The sequence below is a fragment of the Littorina saxatilis genome, linkage group LG13 (genome assembly GCF_037325665.1).
Source record: "Littorina saxatilis isolate snail1 linkage group LG13, US_GU_Lsax_2.0, whole genome shotgun sequence".
Taxonomy (NCBI): domain Eukaryota; kingdom Metazoa; phylum Mollusca; class Gastropoda; order Littorinimorpha; family Littorinidae; genus Littorina; species Littorina saxatilis.
In genome coordinates, this window is record NC_090257.1 from 40725912 (window position 1) to 40744088 (window position 18177).

Sequence of the window (18177 nt, forward strand, 5' to 3'; positions counted from 1 at the left end):
GGCATCTCATTTTGACACCCTCACTCTCCCAAGTCTGTCCCCGTTTTCAAGTTAGTACGCTACACCATGTATGTGTACGTGTGTGCACATGTCTGCATCTGTGTGTATGAGTTCATGTGCATCTGTGTGTATGAGTTCATGTGCATTTGTGTGTATGAGTTCATGTGCATCTGTGTGTATGAGTTCATGTGCATCTGTGTGTATGAGTTCATGTGCATTTGTGTGTATGAGTTCATGTGCATCTGTGTGTATGAGTTCATGTGCATCTGTGTGTATGAGTTCATGTGCATCTGTGTGTATGAGTTCATGTGCATTTGTGTGTATGAGTTCATGTGCATCTGTGTGTATGAGTTCATGTGCATCTGTGTGTATGAGTTCATGTGCATTTGTGTGTATGAGTTCATGTGCATCTGTGTGTATGAGTTCATGTGCATCTGTGTGTATGAGTTCATGTGCATCTGTGTGTATGAGTTCATGTGCATCTGTGTGTATGAGTTCATGTGCATCTGTGTGTATGAGTTCATGTGCATTTGTGCATGCCTGCATCAGTGCATGATGGTGAGCACTGGCATGTCACAATGGCGCACCCACCCTAAAACGAAGTTTGTTTGTTTGTTGCTTAACGCCCAGCCGACCACGAAGGGCCATATCAGGGCGGTGCTGCTTTGACACATATAACGTGCGCCACACACAAGACAGAAGTCGCAGCACAGGCTTCATGTCTCACCCAGTCACATTATTCTGACACCGGACCAACCAGTCCTAGCACTAACCCCATAATGCCAGACGCCAGGCGGAGCAGCCACTAGATTGCCAATTTTAAAGTCTTAGGTATGACCCGGCCGGGGTTCGAACCCACGACCTCCCGATCACGGGGCGGACGCCTTACCACTAGGCCAACCGTGCCGGTCTAAAACGAAGTGTCTGAGCAACAAGACATTACGACATTCACTGCTGAATGGAGGCCGACAACCCTCCAGTCTACGATGCTGCTTGAAAAAAAGAAAGAACAAAACAAAAGGGAGAAGGCTACTTGACACGGAGAAAAATGCAGTACATCATTTCAGTCTCCCGAGCGGTGGATGCCAGACTGCACACACTGAATAGCCCTCCAGTATAAGGATGAAGATGCTGCTAAAACAAAACCACAACGAAGAAAATCTACTTGAAGCAGAGAGTAATGCAATACATCTTTTTAGTGCTAAAACAAAACCACAACGAAGAAAATCTACTTGAAGCAGAGAGTAATGCAATACATCTTTTTAGTCTCCTAGCAGAGAGTAATGCAATACATCTTTTTAGTCTCCTGAGCTGTGACTGCCAATCTACAGGCACTGCTGTAGTGCTGAGCACTGCATTCCTCACTGTCACACTGTGAAACCTGGGCAAGTGCAGCAAAGAGAAACTTCTACCTCCATTTCTGTGAGATGAAGGATGCCTTCCTCCCCCTGCAAATCTTTGTGTAATCATGATATCCATCTTTGCTTTTACCTGGGATACGACTAAGAGTATTCTTCCATTGAGGCCTGGTTGTTTTGTGTCTGGAGTTGGAATTATGTTCTGAATAAAAAATATACACGTAATATATGTAACTAACACCTATTGCAATCTGCAAAATTAATTCAGCAAAACTAATCCCACTCTGCAGAGAAAGCAGCCAGGCTGTTCATTTGTGGCTGTGGTGATGTAGATGATTGTCTATATGGGGCGGGGATATAGCTCAGTTGGTAGCGCGCTGGATTTGTATTCAGTTGGCCGCTGTCAGCGTGAGTTCGATCCCAGGTTCGGCGGAAATTTATTTCACAGACACTTTGTGTGCAGACTCTCTTCGGTGTCCGAACCACCCCCCGTGTATACTACATTGGGCTCCTCCGAAAACGGCGTATGGCTGCCTAAATGGCGGGGTAAAAAACGGTCATACACGTAAAATTCCACTCGTGCAAAAAACACGAGTGTACGTGGGAGTTTCAGCCCACGAACGCAGAAGAAGAAGAAGAAGACTACATTGGGTGTGCACGTTAAAGATCCCACGATTGACAAAAGGGTCTTTCCTGGCAAAATTGCTTAGGCACATTTAAGAATTGTCTACCATACCCGTGTGACTTGGAATAAGGCCGTGAAAGGTAAATATGCGCCGACATGGCTGCAATCTACTGGCCGTATAAAATTTCATCTCACACGGCATCACTGCAGAGCGCCTAGAACTGTACCCACGGAATATGCGCGATATAAGCCTCATTGATTGATTGATTGTCTGTGGTGATGTAGATGATTGTGTACACCAGTAGAAAGGCATCATTTTGTAAGTCTCTGGTCTGGTTGTGGAAGTGGAACATGGCCCATTGTTGTACCACCAGACAGTGCATGATAACCCCTAATTCTTCTCTCTGACATCCCCAGCCAATGAGATTACGCAATACATTCTTACGACTACAGATTATGGTGTGTGCCATCAGTAAAGTAAATGAGAATACAATCACTCACGTTTCTGCATGCTACCTTCCCTAATACTGAAATCTTCAGAGTATGTACTGTACATGTATCAGCATACCATAAACTAACAAATGGGAAGAGTTATAAATCATGTTGCAATGACTAAACATCTTAACTAATATCATCTGCTAGCTATTTGGGGAGAAGAGCCATTACACAAGAATAGCACCTCCCTCTGGGAGGTTTGCCAAGGTACAAAAGCCAGGCCAGTATAGGTGTGGGAGAACCACAGGCTGTGGACTGGTTATAGACAGAAAGAGAAAATGATACATGTAGCATGAAAATGCTTCTGTGCTTTTCTGGGAAAGGATATCTCTTGACATAACTTTCATTTTACTCACAAAAACTTGCTGATAACAGAATTTAGGGCACGCTGATTTCAAAGAAATTAAAAATAATGCTTGTGACAAATGACAAGGTGCAGACCCCTCTGCAACATTGCACATGGCAAATTATTGACATCCATTTCTTCATCTCATATATTCCATGGCATGCACGCACTCCTACTCAACCGCCATGCTACCTAACCTTGACATCAGAATAGCAGGTGGAAACTTGATACTTTCAGTTTCAGTTCTGTTCTAAGAATTATATTGTATCAAGACAAGTGTTTGCATCCGTTTCTTGGTCTCATATCCTTCACTGCACGTACCCATACTCTATATCTTTGTCTCGATTCTCTCTCACACACACCACAGTCACACACACACTATCATTATTCTATGTCTGGATTATCTCTGTCTGAACTCTCTCTCTCTCTCTCATATATATGGCAACTGATCTCAACTGCAGGGGGGGGGGGGGAGGGGGGGGGGAGGGGGGGGAACGCAAAACTTTGCAGTCTTACTTTCAGTTCTCTGTTCAAAGAATGTTATATCAAGACAGGTGTTTGATTTGTCACCCATCAATTACCACTATAAATACTGTAACAAGTACTGCATTTGTTTATTTTAAATATTGTTAAAACAGTAGAAAAAAAAGTTGTATTATTGTGGACTCAACATGTAGAGCGAAGTAAAGAAACAAAGATAGATAGGCATCACCACCCGGCCCATGACACATCTCTTCCAAAGTAGGGTCTCGTATTCAAGATGAAAGCTACTTTTGATTTCTCTGGGGATGGAATGCTGTCAGAGTCTGGGTACCCTACAACATTAAGAAATTCTTCATGTCACTTTCAGACTCTAGTAATAGTAATTAACCCTAAACTTTGTAAAAATGAATGACTGACAGACCAAGTGATGGTAAAGAAACTAACACGCTAGTAGGGCCTGACGATGGTCTACCTGAAGACCCTGCGTGCTACATGGAAGAAGAACACAATATCAAAATATTACATCTAACTCTGGCAAGTGTATTCTGCAAACCAAGGTTACTTGGTAATCTTGAACTTTGTCTTTAGCATGTTAAATTCATAGCTCAGAATCCAGTGACATTCTTTACTTATTTTTGATACAAGTCCATGTAAGCAAGCCAAAGAACATTTGTCGTGAAATTGAGCTTTAAACTAAAGCATAATTAATTAATTTGGTTGTTCAATCGACGAAAATGCACTGAAAATGGCGTACGTTGTCAACCATGGGACATCATTTACACGAAAGAATTGTCTCCCTTGTCTGATCCTACGGATAATTCCTTCTTTGACCCATGTAAACAAAATGCATTCGTACAGTTCATCGGAGTTCATTCCGTAACTTCAAATGGATCTAAAATGACTTGTTATGATTACAAGTGCAGGTTCTACAAATTTGGAGACTTAAAAAGTTAAATGCCTCTGGATTCTGAGCTATGAATTTAACACGCTAAAGTTCAAGATTACCGGTTACTTTGTGTTAGCATCCGCAGCATTTAAGAAACTACCGTAGCTGTGTGTTAAGTCGTGTGGCAACATATGGGGTTTCAAGGTCTAAATCAATAGGTTTGTGGCGTGACTGTGGAAGACATAATAAAAATCCCGACGAAGCGACTTGTAAAACGAGCTGCACAGGTAACATTGCCAGCATGTTCACGTGCTTCACAGCGGAACGCCCCTCTCGTGCAATCACTGCACAGTCAATGACACGACCCCCTTTGGGAAACCACTGCGCAGAAATGTTCGCCGTTTTTTCACACCGTGGTTACCGGCAACCTCCGTTGTGAAACACACAAGCGCAAGCTATCCTACCAATGAACACACATGCCCACCTACAGCAGTTATCGTGGCGAAATAACCGAAATGTAATGAAAGCAAGTTCTTACCTCTGTCTCCCATCCTCAATCCGTTAGGTGTGAGGTATAAACAGTACACAGCCCACGAAAGGAATAGCACAATGACTAGCCAATGAAACGACCAGACTATATCACATGACTTGCCTCGTGGTTGTTGCTGATTCGCACGAGAGCGGAAACCAGCGGAATCTAACACTGATGCCCGGACTGGCCAGAATCAGTCTTCCAAACCTTGAATCACTCTCATATCGAATGCATCAGTTTGAATAACATGTAATACGAAACTGCTAGCTGATAAAGCAAAAAAATGGATCTATTTGCAAAAAATGTGGGCTGGATGACGATAAAAACCTGTTAGTACAGGCTTAATTGATCATAGTTTAGTTATGCAGTCAGTATGATCATCACTGTACCCACACCGTGGCACAGTGACACTGACACACACACACACACACACACACACACACACACACTGACACTGGCACAGAGTAGAGCCTTAGTAGAGCTTAATTTGTGTGGATCCGATTAAGTTAGTCGGTCGCCCGCTCGCGCGCCCACACGGCCGGCGGAGGAGGCGCCGGGATTTTATCAGTAGGGGAAGGGCCCCTAATATGGACCACTTTTTGTTTCATGCTGATAACTAGCTTGTTTTCTTGCGAAGAAGTTTCATTTTGTGTTTGGTAGTCCTTCTCTCTTAGGTTAACCGTTAGGCCTAATTAGAGTGAAATAGCTTTGATAGATATTCAGCAAAAATTAAATACAGAAAAAATCACAAAGGGTCCATATTAGGAGCCTGGGCGCCTAATATGGACCAGTGAAGCAGCCTTCACGAATCACTGTCAAAAGCCCCCTTTACTTCAAAATAACATGATACAACTTATTGTGCATGTCAGACTAATTCAAATATGCTTTAGATTTATCTGTTTCGGGTTGATGAGAGCATTATTTGAAGCACACCAGGAAACTGAAGAAGCTTATCAAAAACAGAGTGAAAATAAGTGAAATTATCAACTTCCGCAAAAAGAAGACAATTTGATATATTTTTTTGAAAGCTCGAAGGCTAGTTATAGGTTATTTTCAGCAAGCTTTTGAATGAATTAATGAAAATAGCCTTTAGCTTTTATTTTCTTCGATTTGTTGAAGGTGGTCCATATTAGGGGACTCACACATACTTTGAGATTTTGCTATTATTTTTGTTTGCAGTAGAAACTCGGGTCAAAACTGCTAAAATGTAACAAATACGGTCTTAGCTGTCATATATAGCAATGTTTGTGTGATAAAAGCTTTGGCTGTGGACAGAAACGAGTCCGTTTTAGGCGTCAAAGACGGTTAGAGTGAACGCTGCCAAAAGTGAAAAAAAAGATAAAAAGCCTAACAGTTTTGAGGTTTGTGTTTCTGCAACTGTTTTGACACGCGCAAGTTATCCAGATAGGGTGAATACAGCGAATGAAATTGTTTTTAGCGCTCTAGCGCCGTTAGTTTGTCAGATCAAGAGGTGGTCCATATTAGGAGCCGGTCCATATTAGGAGCCCTTCCCCTAACTTGATTAGAAAATTATTCTGTAGAGCTTGCTACAATATCTCTGATTAGACGAACACATGGGACAAACAATGATGATATTTTTATTACGGTCAGTGTTAATTGTTGATCGTCAGTGCCTGTTGCCATCTGAATCAGTGTCTGAGTCACACTTCAGACATGGGACTGGTCCGAATTTTATCGGAATTCCGATATTTTTCTTAGCTCACAGACCATTCTTGAGATCGATGCAAATTCGTTGAGAAAAAAATGGGGGGGGGGGGGGTGGTGGTGGTATGAACCGTTCAGCTGAAGCTGTCTGCGTCTGAAGTCAGTGCATTCGCACCCCAGCACTCGCGTGAACCCATAGCAGTATCATGGGTCGCGTTTGACTGGCTGTCGATCTCCGACGATTATCGCCTAGGCTTAATTATTCACCGATGGCGGTTTGCGGTTTGTTTTGATTGGCTGCCGATCTCCAAACGCCGAAGGTGAAAAATGTAGCATCATGGCGTCTGGATTCCGTATTGTTTTGTCGGCTGTGGAAGCTCTTACGATCGAAAAGTTTTGGGGTAAGTTTTTTGTGTGTGTGTGTGTGTGTGTGTGTGTGTGTGTGTGTGTGTGTGTGTGTGTGTGTGTGTGTGTGTGTGTGTGTGTGTGTGATTGTTATAAATTACACTTTTGTTTAAAATGCTAAAACATATTATTCTTGTGGTTTTTATGGCTTTTTAAAAAGGCATGATCTAATTTTTTGCTATCAGGAGAGGCCCCAAAATGGCCTTTATAATTCTAACATTCACTGATTTTCCGTCAGGGGGCTTTGCCACCCTGAACCCCCTACCGGGGCGTTGCCCCTGGACCCGACCAGGGGCCTATGCAGCCCCTGGACCCCGGCTTAGTTTCCTAATTTTGGAACATTTGCTGGTCTCATGGTCGCTGAGACTGAGAGGTAACCTGATTTGCATTCACTGTGACTGAAGTCACATTGTCACTGAGCCGGAAATCTGGCATCCTGGCGAATGATCCTGTTGCCTTCCTCACTCTCTTCCTTCAGTGCCATATAGCGATATCATAGTTGTCGGGTTCCTTGCGATAACGACCAAGACTGACTGTCTACACATCTGCATATCCAAGCGAAAAAAATGACTTGAAATGAGATCAAGCGAATAAAACCAACAACAACAACATGACTGAATTAGGCATACACACACACGCACACAAAAGAATTTAAAAAAGGCAGTATGTACCCTGTTTTGTTTCAATTAGGGAAATGCCGTTCAGTCAAGTTGTGCAGCCAAGAGAGAGACAGACAGAGACACAGAGAGAGTTAGAGAGAGGGACAGAGAGAGAGAGAACCGGTGCGTCCCGCTAGCGCTACGTGTCGTTTGCGCTATTTTCTGTAGTGCTATCGACACAAATTGCCAAAAACAGTAGTGCTATCGGCACGTAGTGCTATTGCCACAATACACACATGCCATTATCACTACGTCTCAATAGAACTACGTGTCGATATCACTATTTTTGAAAAACCAATGTACTGTAGCGCTACGTGTCGATAGCGCTACGTGTTGATAGCGCTACGTGTCGATAGCACTACTACATGTTCAAACGGCATACACTTTCCTTTGTGTGTGCGTGTGAGTGTGTGTAATAATATTGTCTGCATAGCTGTCTGTCGGATCTGTATGTCTGTCTGTGTGTGTGTGTGTGTGTGTGTGTGTGTGTGTCTCTCTCTCTCGATCGCTCTCACTCTCTCTTTTTTTAACCACGTATTTATTTCATGGATGTTGTTGGTGTGTGTTTGTTTTGTTTTGATTTTGTTCTTCCCCCATCCTGCGTGGTTTGTATATATATATGAGTCTGTGGCCTAAACCATTCTGAGCACTCTCTCTCTCTCTCTCTCTCTCTCTCTCTCTCTCTCTCTCTCTCACACACACACGCACACACACACACACACGCACAAACGCATGCATACTAACGGTATCGTACACACAAACTCACACACAGAAAAAAACATCCGTGTATGTATATACGGTATAATGCGAGAGAGAGAGAGAGAGAGAGAGAGAGAGAGAGAGAGAGAGAGAGAGAGGGAGAAAGGGAGAGAGGGGGAGGGGGAAAGAGCGAGCGAGAAAGAAAGAGCGAGAGAAGACAGAAAGACAGATGGGGAGAGAGAGGAAGAGGAGAGCGGGAGAGACAAGGAGAGTGCGATTTTAAAGAGGTACAGAGAAAGAGCGAGAGAGAGAGAGAGAGAGAGAGAAAGAGAGAGAGACTAGAGAGAGAGAGAGAGAGAGAGAGAGAGAGAGAGAGAGATTACTCAGAACTCAGAATGGTTTATTATATTAAGGCCACAAAGAGAGAGAGAGAGAGAGAGAGAGAGAGAGAGAGAGAGAGAGAGAGAGAGAGAGAGAGAGAGAGAGAGACAGACAGACAGACAGACACACAGACACACAGAGACACACAAAGACAGAGTGAGTGAACCAGCGAGTGAGCAAGAGAGAGAGAAAGATAGAGAGACACACACTCACACGCACATACACACACACACAGACACACAACACACACAAACACACACACACAAACAGACATGCATACACACACACAAACCAGAAGGAGTGAGAGCGAGAGCAAAGAGAGAGTCGTCAGTAAGTAGTGGTATCGACACGTAGTGATAATGACACGTAGCGCTAAAAGATGTAGTGCTTTCGACACGTAGTGATAATGAACGAATGATAGCAACTCATAGACAAATTATTTGTAGCACTAATCAACGTAGCGATAGCGGCACGTAGCACAAATGACACGTAGGACAAATGACACGTAGCACAAATGACACGTAGCGCCGCCAGCGATACGCACCCGAGAGAACTGCTTGGCCACACAGTCAGTGACTGAGGCGTCCCATCAGGGGAGAGAAAGGGGGAATGTACGTTCTGGCTCACCGATTCCGACAGACCCTAAATATTAACCCAAAATAGGCTTCTGGACTAAACTTTTACTAAAATGAAACATGCGACAAAATCAGAAAAATACTGCATAAATCCATAAAAAAAAAATATAGTAAAGTAAGGTTGTTTTGAACCAATGCCGGGTCTGTCGGAATCAGTAACCCAGAACGTACATTCTCCCTTTCTCTCTGTGCAACGCTAAATTTAGTTTCCATTGAAATATTAACTAGTTGCAGCCAGCGTGCGTATTGATCCAATCTGCCCGTTCGTCGGTAAGCCATAACTACCGTATTGATCTGGTAAAAACAAACAGCAAGCCTGTCTTCTATATTCCTCCAATGGCAAGACAAGATTAAATCATGTGTTGGCAACAGTTACGTCACTTCCGCCCACCACTGTCTGTTGATAACAACCCGATCTAGTTTGTGTTGTTAGCAACCAGGCAGACCTGTCTCGCCATTTCGTATTGCGGTGCTGTTCTGTGAGGACGTGTATGTGTTTCAGTGAAAAAAGTGCTTAATTTAACAAGGTGAATGTCGCAGAATTAGAGAAAGAGCTTCTTGAATCGCAAAATGTTCATCAAGAATTGTTAGATTATTCTAGGCGGTCAACAACTTTAATTCTACCTGACATGGAACAAGCTTGTAATGTCCCACTACCAGCGCCAACACCATCAGAATTTTGGACAGAAGAAGAACAGCATGTACTAGAAGAGAATAGAAAATATTTTGAGCAGATGGCCTTAATAGCAGTTAAGGCTAAAACAGAAGGATTAATGAGACTGCCCAAAAAACCAAAAAGGAAGATAGAAGATTTGTTCAAAGAAAAAGACGGAAAGAAAAAGAGAGTAGAACCAACAACGCCAAATGATTTACATCACTATCTCGTTTCAAACCAAGCAGATGTTAGCCATGCTATATCCACAGAAGCTTTCACAAATGCTTATTTTGCTCAAGCAGAAAATGAAAAAGATATTGTGGAAAGACTGCAAAAAGGGATGAGAAATCTCAAAAGACAGGACGCACAACAAATCTTAATTTACATTCAGTTTGGACAGTTTTTGATTATGTGCAAACAATGGCAGGAGAAGCAAAGAAAAGAAGGGAGAATGAAAGAAACGTGGGCTGACTGGTTGAAAGCAAAAACTGGCTATTCCGATGTTCATGCGCGTAGACTACGCGCCGTTGCTAGATCGCTTTATGCATTTCCGCGATTTACCACTGTTGGTTTGCCAATCAGTTTTATCATGGGCAAACTTAAACAAATCGAAGAGATGCTCCAGATCGAAGAGTACAGAGAGTACTGGTCAGAAACGCCGCATATTCCTGTCACATCAGAGCTCCAACAGTCCCAGTCTTAGACTTACAGTGCTTGTTTGTGCGCAACAACAGAAGTATCACACTGCGCCTGCACTGTTAGACAAGTGTTTAAATATAGTAACGATCATGCATGTACGGTTTCAAAAATAGTAATGACGTGATTCTAAATATAGTAACGATCATGCATGTACGGTTTCAAAAATAGTAATGACGTGATTCTAAATATAGTAACGATCATGCATGTACGGTTTCAAAAATAGTAATGACGTGATTCTAAATATAGTAACGATCATGCATGTACGGTTTGCTGCGCCTGCCCTGCTTTGGCTGTCTTCTTAATCATCCTGCTTCAACACCCTGCTTCAGCTGTGTTATTGGTTTTGCTTCACTCTGTTTCAACGCTTCGCTTCACTACGCTTCACTACGCTTCACTACGCTTCAATATTTAGGCTGCCTTCGGGCGGCCGCCGAGTGTTAACTTATTCAATTGACTTGTTTATTTTATTCAAGCTTTTGATAAGTGTACTTGGTGGCTGCTTTGAAACTCAACAAAGCCTACTAACTCCCCTTTCACAAACACTTCCCAAACGCAAGCAACGTCCTCTCCCCCGCTGCAGTCAAAACAAAGCTGTCATAGCGGGTTTTCCCGATTGACAAAAATTCTTATTACACACTCAGACTATTTGAAGCCGCGTTTGTTCTCCAGTGCCCAATTGCATAAGAATATTCTGGTGATGAATAAACGCGCTTTGTGTCATTAGCATCTAAAGATTTCTTGTTTACAATAGTTGTGTTGATCTGATGAAGCGCGGAACTGATCTTAGGGTTGTCATGGTGAAACACTCGCTTCTGAAACAGTGCTTCCTTGTAGTTATCATGCGATATGCTCGACTTTACAACCTGTTTGCTTACACCCTTTGCTTTTTTAACCACCCCTTTCTCACTTGCAACACTGTACATCTTTGCACGCAATCCAACATACTCCTTAATTATCTTCCCATTCATTTCATCTTTCATCTTTCCAATAACCTTCTTGTTAACATTTGAGTGCAATGGTGATTCTTTAGGGTAGTCGCAAGTGTCATAAAAAGAATCTTTTCCTTTTACTGCAGGACTTTCAGCTTCTAGATCTTTGTAAATGTCATTCGCTGGAATGTCAAGTAAGAATGAATCTGTGTCTGTGTAAAGTACTCTCGATTTGGGATATCTTGGTTTCAAATAATCATACAAAAACTCAAGCATCAACAGTTTTGACAACTCTAGCACAGTAAAGCCTATGAATACTGGTTTGTCAAGCTTGACTACAAGTTTTTTCATTAAGATACCATACAGCTGTTCATGAAAGTATTTAAAGTCTTGATACTGTGGTTTGGATGTCAGCTTGATGGCCTCATTTTCTCTTGTAACAAGTCTAACATCCTTTCTCTTGTGTGGGTTTTCCATTGTCTTACCAAAGCAACTGTTGTTCATCAGTTTAAAAAAGTCTTTCTCTGATGCATCAGCGGCTTTGGTTCTCAGTTCTGTGTTTTTCATGATGTAAGGTTTCATAAACTGTTCTTGATCAAATAAAATTATACGATGAACAGCCTTCAAAATTAATCCATGTCTAATGTAAAACTGTAACAGTCTGTAGTGACACACATACTTCTTTTTGTGAAACAGATTGGGCACCAGCTTTGGAGGTTCTCTTGGGTTTACTTTTAACCTCTCAGCCGCTAAAGGATAATCATTATGTAGATCATGAAGTGATAGTGGATAGTCTAAGTCAACTTCTAGTATCCATCCCTTTCGACTGTCTGGGCCTGCTTTTAATATTGTCAGCACAACACATTGTGAAAATGGTCCTGAATAGATCTTAAAGTTCCGAAGTGGAAGCGTCTGACACATTGCCCAACCATACAAATTGTTTGCATCTAGATACATGATGTAATTAGAAGGTTTCATAGGATCAAAGTCGTCCAAGTATTTGTTGTTGGCTTTGCAGTAATTGTGTGAAGCCATACTGATTCCTCCACGTAGTCCATTTTCAATCATCTGAAGTGTAGGAAGATCTGATAGCAAGTCAATCTTTACTCCTGTAAATCTAAGAAATGCATCCCAGCTCATGCCTGGTGCAGATATGTAATGTGAAGGATCTAGATTGTAGTGCTTCATACATGTTCTTCTGTAATTCTCAAATATATCTGCAAGTAAACAAACATCAGCCAACAAATATTGATCATGATAATCACCCATTGTATTACATCCTAATTTATTCCATGCAGTCTTAGCGTGTTCATAGTCTTCGTCACTTATACCTTTACCCTTCAGCCGTGAGAAGTAAGCATCCTTTGGTGGTAACTCATCTTCATCAAACCTCTCCCACGAATCCATGTATTCATATGGATAGACTCCCTTTCTAACTAAGTCACTGTCAAAGTACTTACATGTGATTGGGAAAGCAGTTAGTGATGAAGATAAAGACTCAAGTGTTCCCATCAGATGTTGAGCAGAATCGTAGAAGTGTAAACTATTCAGAGTAAAGGCCATGTACTTTTCTGAAGACTGCGCAATGCATCTTGCTTTGTATTCATCAGTTACTGCCTGCATGATCAGATGTGAATCATAACCGCGCAAGTTATGGAAGAAGATTGGAAGCTTCCAAGTCTTAGGATCAAACTTTAATTGTAGATTACATTTGCTGTGTGCTGCTCCTCGGAACTGCCCACTTACATGATCATGATCTCTTACTATTGGATTGTCTGTGTTTGGTGTTAGACTTTGTTCGCATATCCAACACTGTGTGGTAGAGTTAAACTGTTCTTGGTCTTCAGGTTTCATAACAATGTCTGAAAGATTCAGTTGTTTGGAGCAGTCATTTCGCACTTGGTTCATTTGCTGTAAGAAGTTCTTTGCTGCATTAGGTCCTCTGTACAATTGCGGTTTAGAATGTTTACCATCTGAACTAACAACAATAAATGCATATGAACAGACTTGATGATTACTTAGAGTTACTGTTTTAGGTAGGTCTTTTGGTAAAGGTCCTTCATATGGCACAATGATAGATTCAAAGTCAGCATAAACAACATAAGGATTTTTCTGTAGTTTGCATACATTCTTAAAATACACTTTGCTGTCTGGCGGCGGTGTTGTTAACTTCACAACCGCATCATCAACGCTCTTACAATGTTGCTTGTGTATAAGTGCTGCATGAATTGATGGAATACGCAAGAGACATCGCCTACAAAAGTCTTGTTTACTATTGTGATTGCTTGTGCTCGCCATCAGTCTACTCATTGTACGAATCAAAGTGTAATGATATTTTACACCATCAGTCATTAGTAACATGTCAACATGGTTAGTATCACAATCGCCAATCGTTGGTGAGTTCTTTGATATTCTGACTGGTTTCAGTTCATCTTCCTCATCCCACGTGTAAACATTTACGGTGATGGGTTTGTTTTGCTGTTCAAATTTGTCAATGCTTGTAATGCTGACAGGAAATTCAATACCAGTAAAGTTTAGTTTATTTCTGTATGCATGATAGTTAGACACTCTTTCTGCATTTTTCTTTACACTGTACAGTCTTGCCAGAACACACCACATAAAACATTTGTCATCATCATTCTTTATGTTCAGCACAGCACGTTTTTTGACAAGAGCAGGAGGTAAAGGTATGTAACTTCTACCTCTGATGGGGGCAAATTTACTTAGCTTCAATTCTATTTTTAGAATTTCACCTTCTGACCATCCGGATCCTTTCATCTTTGCATCCTCTGCAGCTTGCTCAAACCGTTTCATCATTTCATCTGCCCAGTTTCCATTCAATTCTGCCATAGAATTAAGTGCTAGTTGTCTGGTTGAAACATGAACTTCTAGCACCTCATCACTGACTGTTTTGTATTTTATTAAACTGACTATCTGCACTTTTACTGGAGGTTCAATCAACAAATTGTTTGGAATTTGTTCAATGGCGTCTTGCACACTGGACTGCACATTTTGAGGATCCGTTACTTGTAATTCAACGGTGTCAAATACTGTCGATAAAGATTCTAATACAGAGTCTTCCATCGCTGTGAGTTTGATTTTATAACTCAAAATAAAAATATAAATCAAAAAAATGAAGTTGCTTCCATTTTTGTTAACACTATAAAATCTGAAATAAAAAATCATTTAACATTTGTACCACGTGGAACTAATTGTAATTCCTCTTTTACAAAGGCTCTTTGCGGTGCTGGTTCTCTCAAGTAATATATAGGTGGATTTGTCTCTACTACTCTCTTGATTTCATGAATGTCAATACTCCAGATTGGATCCGTTGCACGCTTCCTGCTGTCACCCTCAGCTTCACCGGGTGCATATAAATATCTGACTTTCTGATTGAAAGGTAGTAATGCCACTGGTGTTGTTGACTTTGGAGCAACAGGTATTGTTTTCTGTTTGATTGCATCAACTGGTCTTAACCCTGTAGCTTTAAATACCTCCAGATTCATTGCTCTAAGTACTGATGGTAATCTTTTGACCCATTCAGTGTTACGCAATTTACTTTCTGTGTCCAAAAATTCCTGATGGTACTGATATGAAAACAGTTTTTCTGCCAACTGTTTGTTAAAGCTCTCAACAATAGCCTGTGACCTGTGGTTTCCTGGAATACCTCTCTTCACTGTAACATGATGTTTTAACAGAAGCTGGTTGACAGCTCCTTTAAACTCCTTACCATCATCGCACTGAATCATTCTGGGATACTTTAGTGGTCCACGTCTGTAAATTTCTTGCAGGGCAACAGCTGTAGCTATAGCACTTTTCTCTGTCAACGGTTCAGCATCTTTGTATCTTGTTGCAACATCAACTACAGTCAGTGCATACTTATATTTCTTCCTTCTGACTGTGTCATGCGGTAAATACAGCAGGTCTATTTGATGAGTGTCATTCGGTTTAATGTTAACAAAGTGTGGTCGTGTAATTTTTCTTGGTGCAGGTAAATAGATCTGCCAAACTGCCTGCTTTGACAACCATTTCTTTGCTATATCTTGAGAAACACCTGCTGCGTCACTGAGCTTGTCAATAGCAGTTCTTCCTTTCCAGTATCCTTTTGGGGAATAATATATTTTAGATAACAAAGCATCACTCATGGTTTTTTAAATGACAGAATATTAAGATTTGACAGCACGCGCAATAAAGTAAACAACAGCCATACCAATAACAATGAAAACAATCTCGCCCACCTTCTGCTCTTCTGAAGGCTGATAAAAGTCACCCAGTTTTGGAGGAGCACTTGTCTTCATTTTCTTTCCAGTTACAAGATAGTATTCTTGAATGGCTGCATCAACATTGGCAAAGGTTTTGTTTGCATGTCCTTGCTGCCTGAGTTTATCATTCATAAAGTCTAACTGCGCAATTCGTTTCTTCTCGTATTCATCCTGTGCTTTCGCCAGTTGTTCCATGGCTTTGTTGTGCCTTTCCCTCTCTTCACCATTTTGCAGTTTAGAAAACAAATAGTTGCTGCCAGAAAATGCAAGCGCATTTACAATCGCACCTCCCACCATCATAACCAAGCTAGCCATTTTATTGTCTTACATGTTTATATTTTCTGGAATAATTCCTTGCTTCACCAGGAAGTCTTTTGTTGCAAAGGAAGCTGTCACAACACCAATTAGTTTAGCACCGTCTTCGAAGTCTAACTTTCCCAAGTCGGCTGGTTTCATTCTGAGGAGACTTTTACCCAGCATTGTGTAACCTACACTCAAGCCTCCAATCACTGCAGCGTGATAAACTAGATTAACTATTGTCTTTTCAGAACTCATTTTTATGTTATCAAAATTAAAATATTAAAATTATTCCATATGAAATGAATCCACTGCAGGTACTACTGTGGGCTTTGTTATTGTTTGTACTGCTTTGTTTGTTGGTTTTGGTGTTTCTGATTTTGGTGTTTCTGATTTTGGTTTTTCTGACACTTTATATTTGCCTTGCCAAAGTTTGTAAAGCAAGTATCCACCTCCTCCAACAACAGCTGCTACAGCTACTTTTCTGTATGATAGAAATGAAGATTTTAATTCTTGATCAGTTTGTGTGACCTTAGTCACTTCAGGAATGTTTGGTGTCTGCTCAACTTCAGACATAATGTTCTGCTTTGCCTTTTGATTTAACTTTTTTTGTCTGTTCCATTCGGCTAGTTTTTTTCCTGCTTCTACTCTACCAGGTTTCTTTGTCACTGTGTTCACTTCTGGTATTTTCGTCTGCTCCACTGTCTGCTTCAACTGATCCGTCATCTTTTTTATTCTGAAAATTAATGTGTTTGAAAGTAATTAATCCAGCAACAAATGGTACTAATAAAGCACCAAATCGATAATACAGGCCACAGGCAAGAGATTCGAGGGACTTGGAAACAACAGGGTCATGAGTTAGATCATGTGTTAAGTCTTCCTCCGAGTCGAGAGGTGTAAAATGTCCAAAAATCTTTGTGTACAAACCTATAACAGTCTGTCCAATACTTCTAACCATCTTAGAACCAAGCACTGATTCATACCGTCCATGATACTTTTCTATATCTTCTGAGGAAAGATGTTGTACTTCTTCCACAGTTAACTGCTGCCCAAGGTAGTGTTTTGTTTTTCCACAAACAGCAAGTGAATACAATCTTTCTTTTTTATCAGGTATAGTCCTACTGTCACAGATTTCAATATCTGTAGCAGTCTGCATCAGCAATTCATCACAGTTCATTTTATTTTGATGCAGAATAAAATTAAAATCTAGTAATTAAACTTGAGTAAGAACTTAGGTAGGAACTTAACAAGAACTTAGGTAGGAACTTGAGTAAGAACTTAGGTAGGAACTTAACAAGAACTTGACAAGAACTTGAGTAAGAACTTGGGTAAGAACTTGACAAGAACTTGGGTAAGAACTTGAGTAAGAACTTGACAAGAACTTGAGTAAAAACTTGAGTAAGAACTTAGCAAGGATTTCTACAAACATACATACTGAACTGGTTGATCAGTTTTTAAAACCAGTTTCGAGTGCTTAGAAGATTTCAGATTATTCTTTATTCTTTCTCTCTCCTGTTTGTTTTCAATGACATCATTTTCTCGAAGGCACTCTTCAAAACTGTCACGGTCCTTTGAATAGAACAATGTTATTGTTTTGAGTTGCTCTCTAAAGTCTTTCAGAACTGCATTGTATTTTTGTGTTAATATCCAAACTGATATTAATGCATGTCGTCCACTGAATGCAAGCTTTGCTAGTGCACTTTTCTTTCTAACAATGTCACGTTCTGCTGCACAGTCATCAATAATAAACAGTGTTGGCGTGTTCTGAAAAAGATCGAAATAATGCTCCAAGCAAACATTTAGACGATCAGAAGGATTTACAATAAATATATTTTGATCAGACCATATGAATTTTCTCTCCTTGTATGTTCTGTTATGCTTTATGGTTGGACAGAATATGACTATGTGTTCAAAGTGATTTATGTAAACAGTCTGTAATAAATCCAAAACATATCTTGTTTTGCCGCAACCTGTTGCCCCACAAATCAAAGAACAGTGTGGATCTTTTGGAAGAAAATCTAGATACTTCATTTTAACACGTTCAATAAACAATATCCTGTAATCTGCTTTCAGAGATGTTTAACTGCGCATCTGACACAATAAACACGTAGATCTTAACTGATTTACTACTACTCCCTACTTCCTTTTCAATTTGTATTGTGATTC

General features: G+C 40.8%; 1 protein-coding gene across 4 annotated transcripts in view; it reads right to left on the reverse strand.

Annotated features, from left to right (window-relative positions):
* LOC138945745 (glycogenin-1-like) overlaps positions 1–4827 on the reverse strand; it is a 40573-nt gene extending 35746 nt beyond the window's left edge. For all 4 annotated transcript variants that reach the window (XM_070317246.1, XM_070317244.1, XM_070317243.1 and 1 more), the window contains exon 1: positions 4732–4827. In XM_070317246.1, coding sequence (XP_070173347.1) covers positions 4732–4744 — 13 coding nt within the window. In that variant the 5' untranslated portion in view covers positions 4745–4827. The remainder of the gene's footprint in view (positions 1–4731) is intronic.
* Between the last annotated feature and the right edge of the window lie 13350 nt (positions 4828–18177).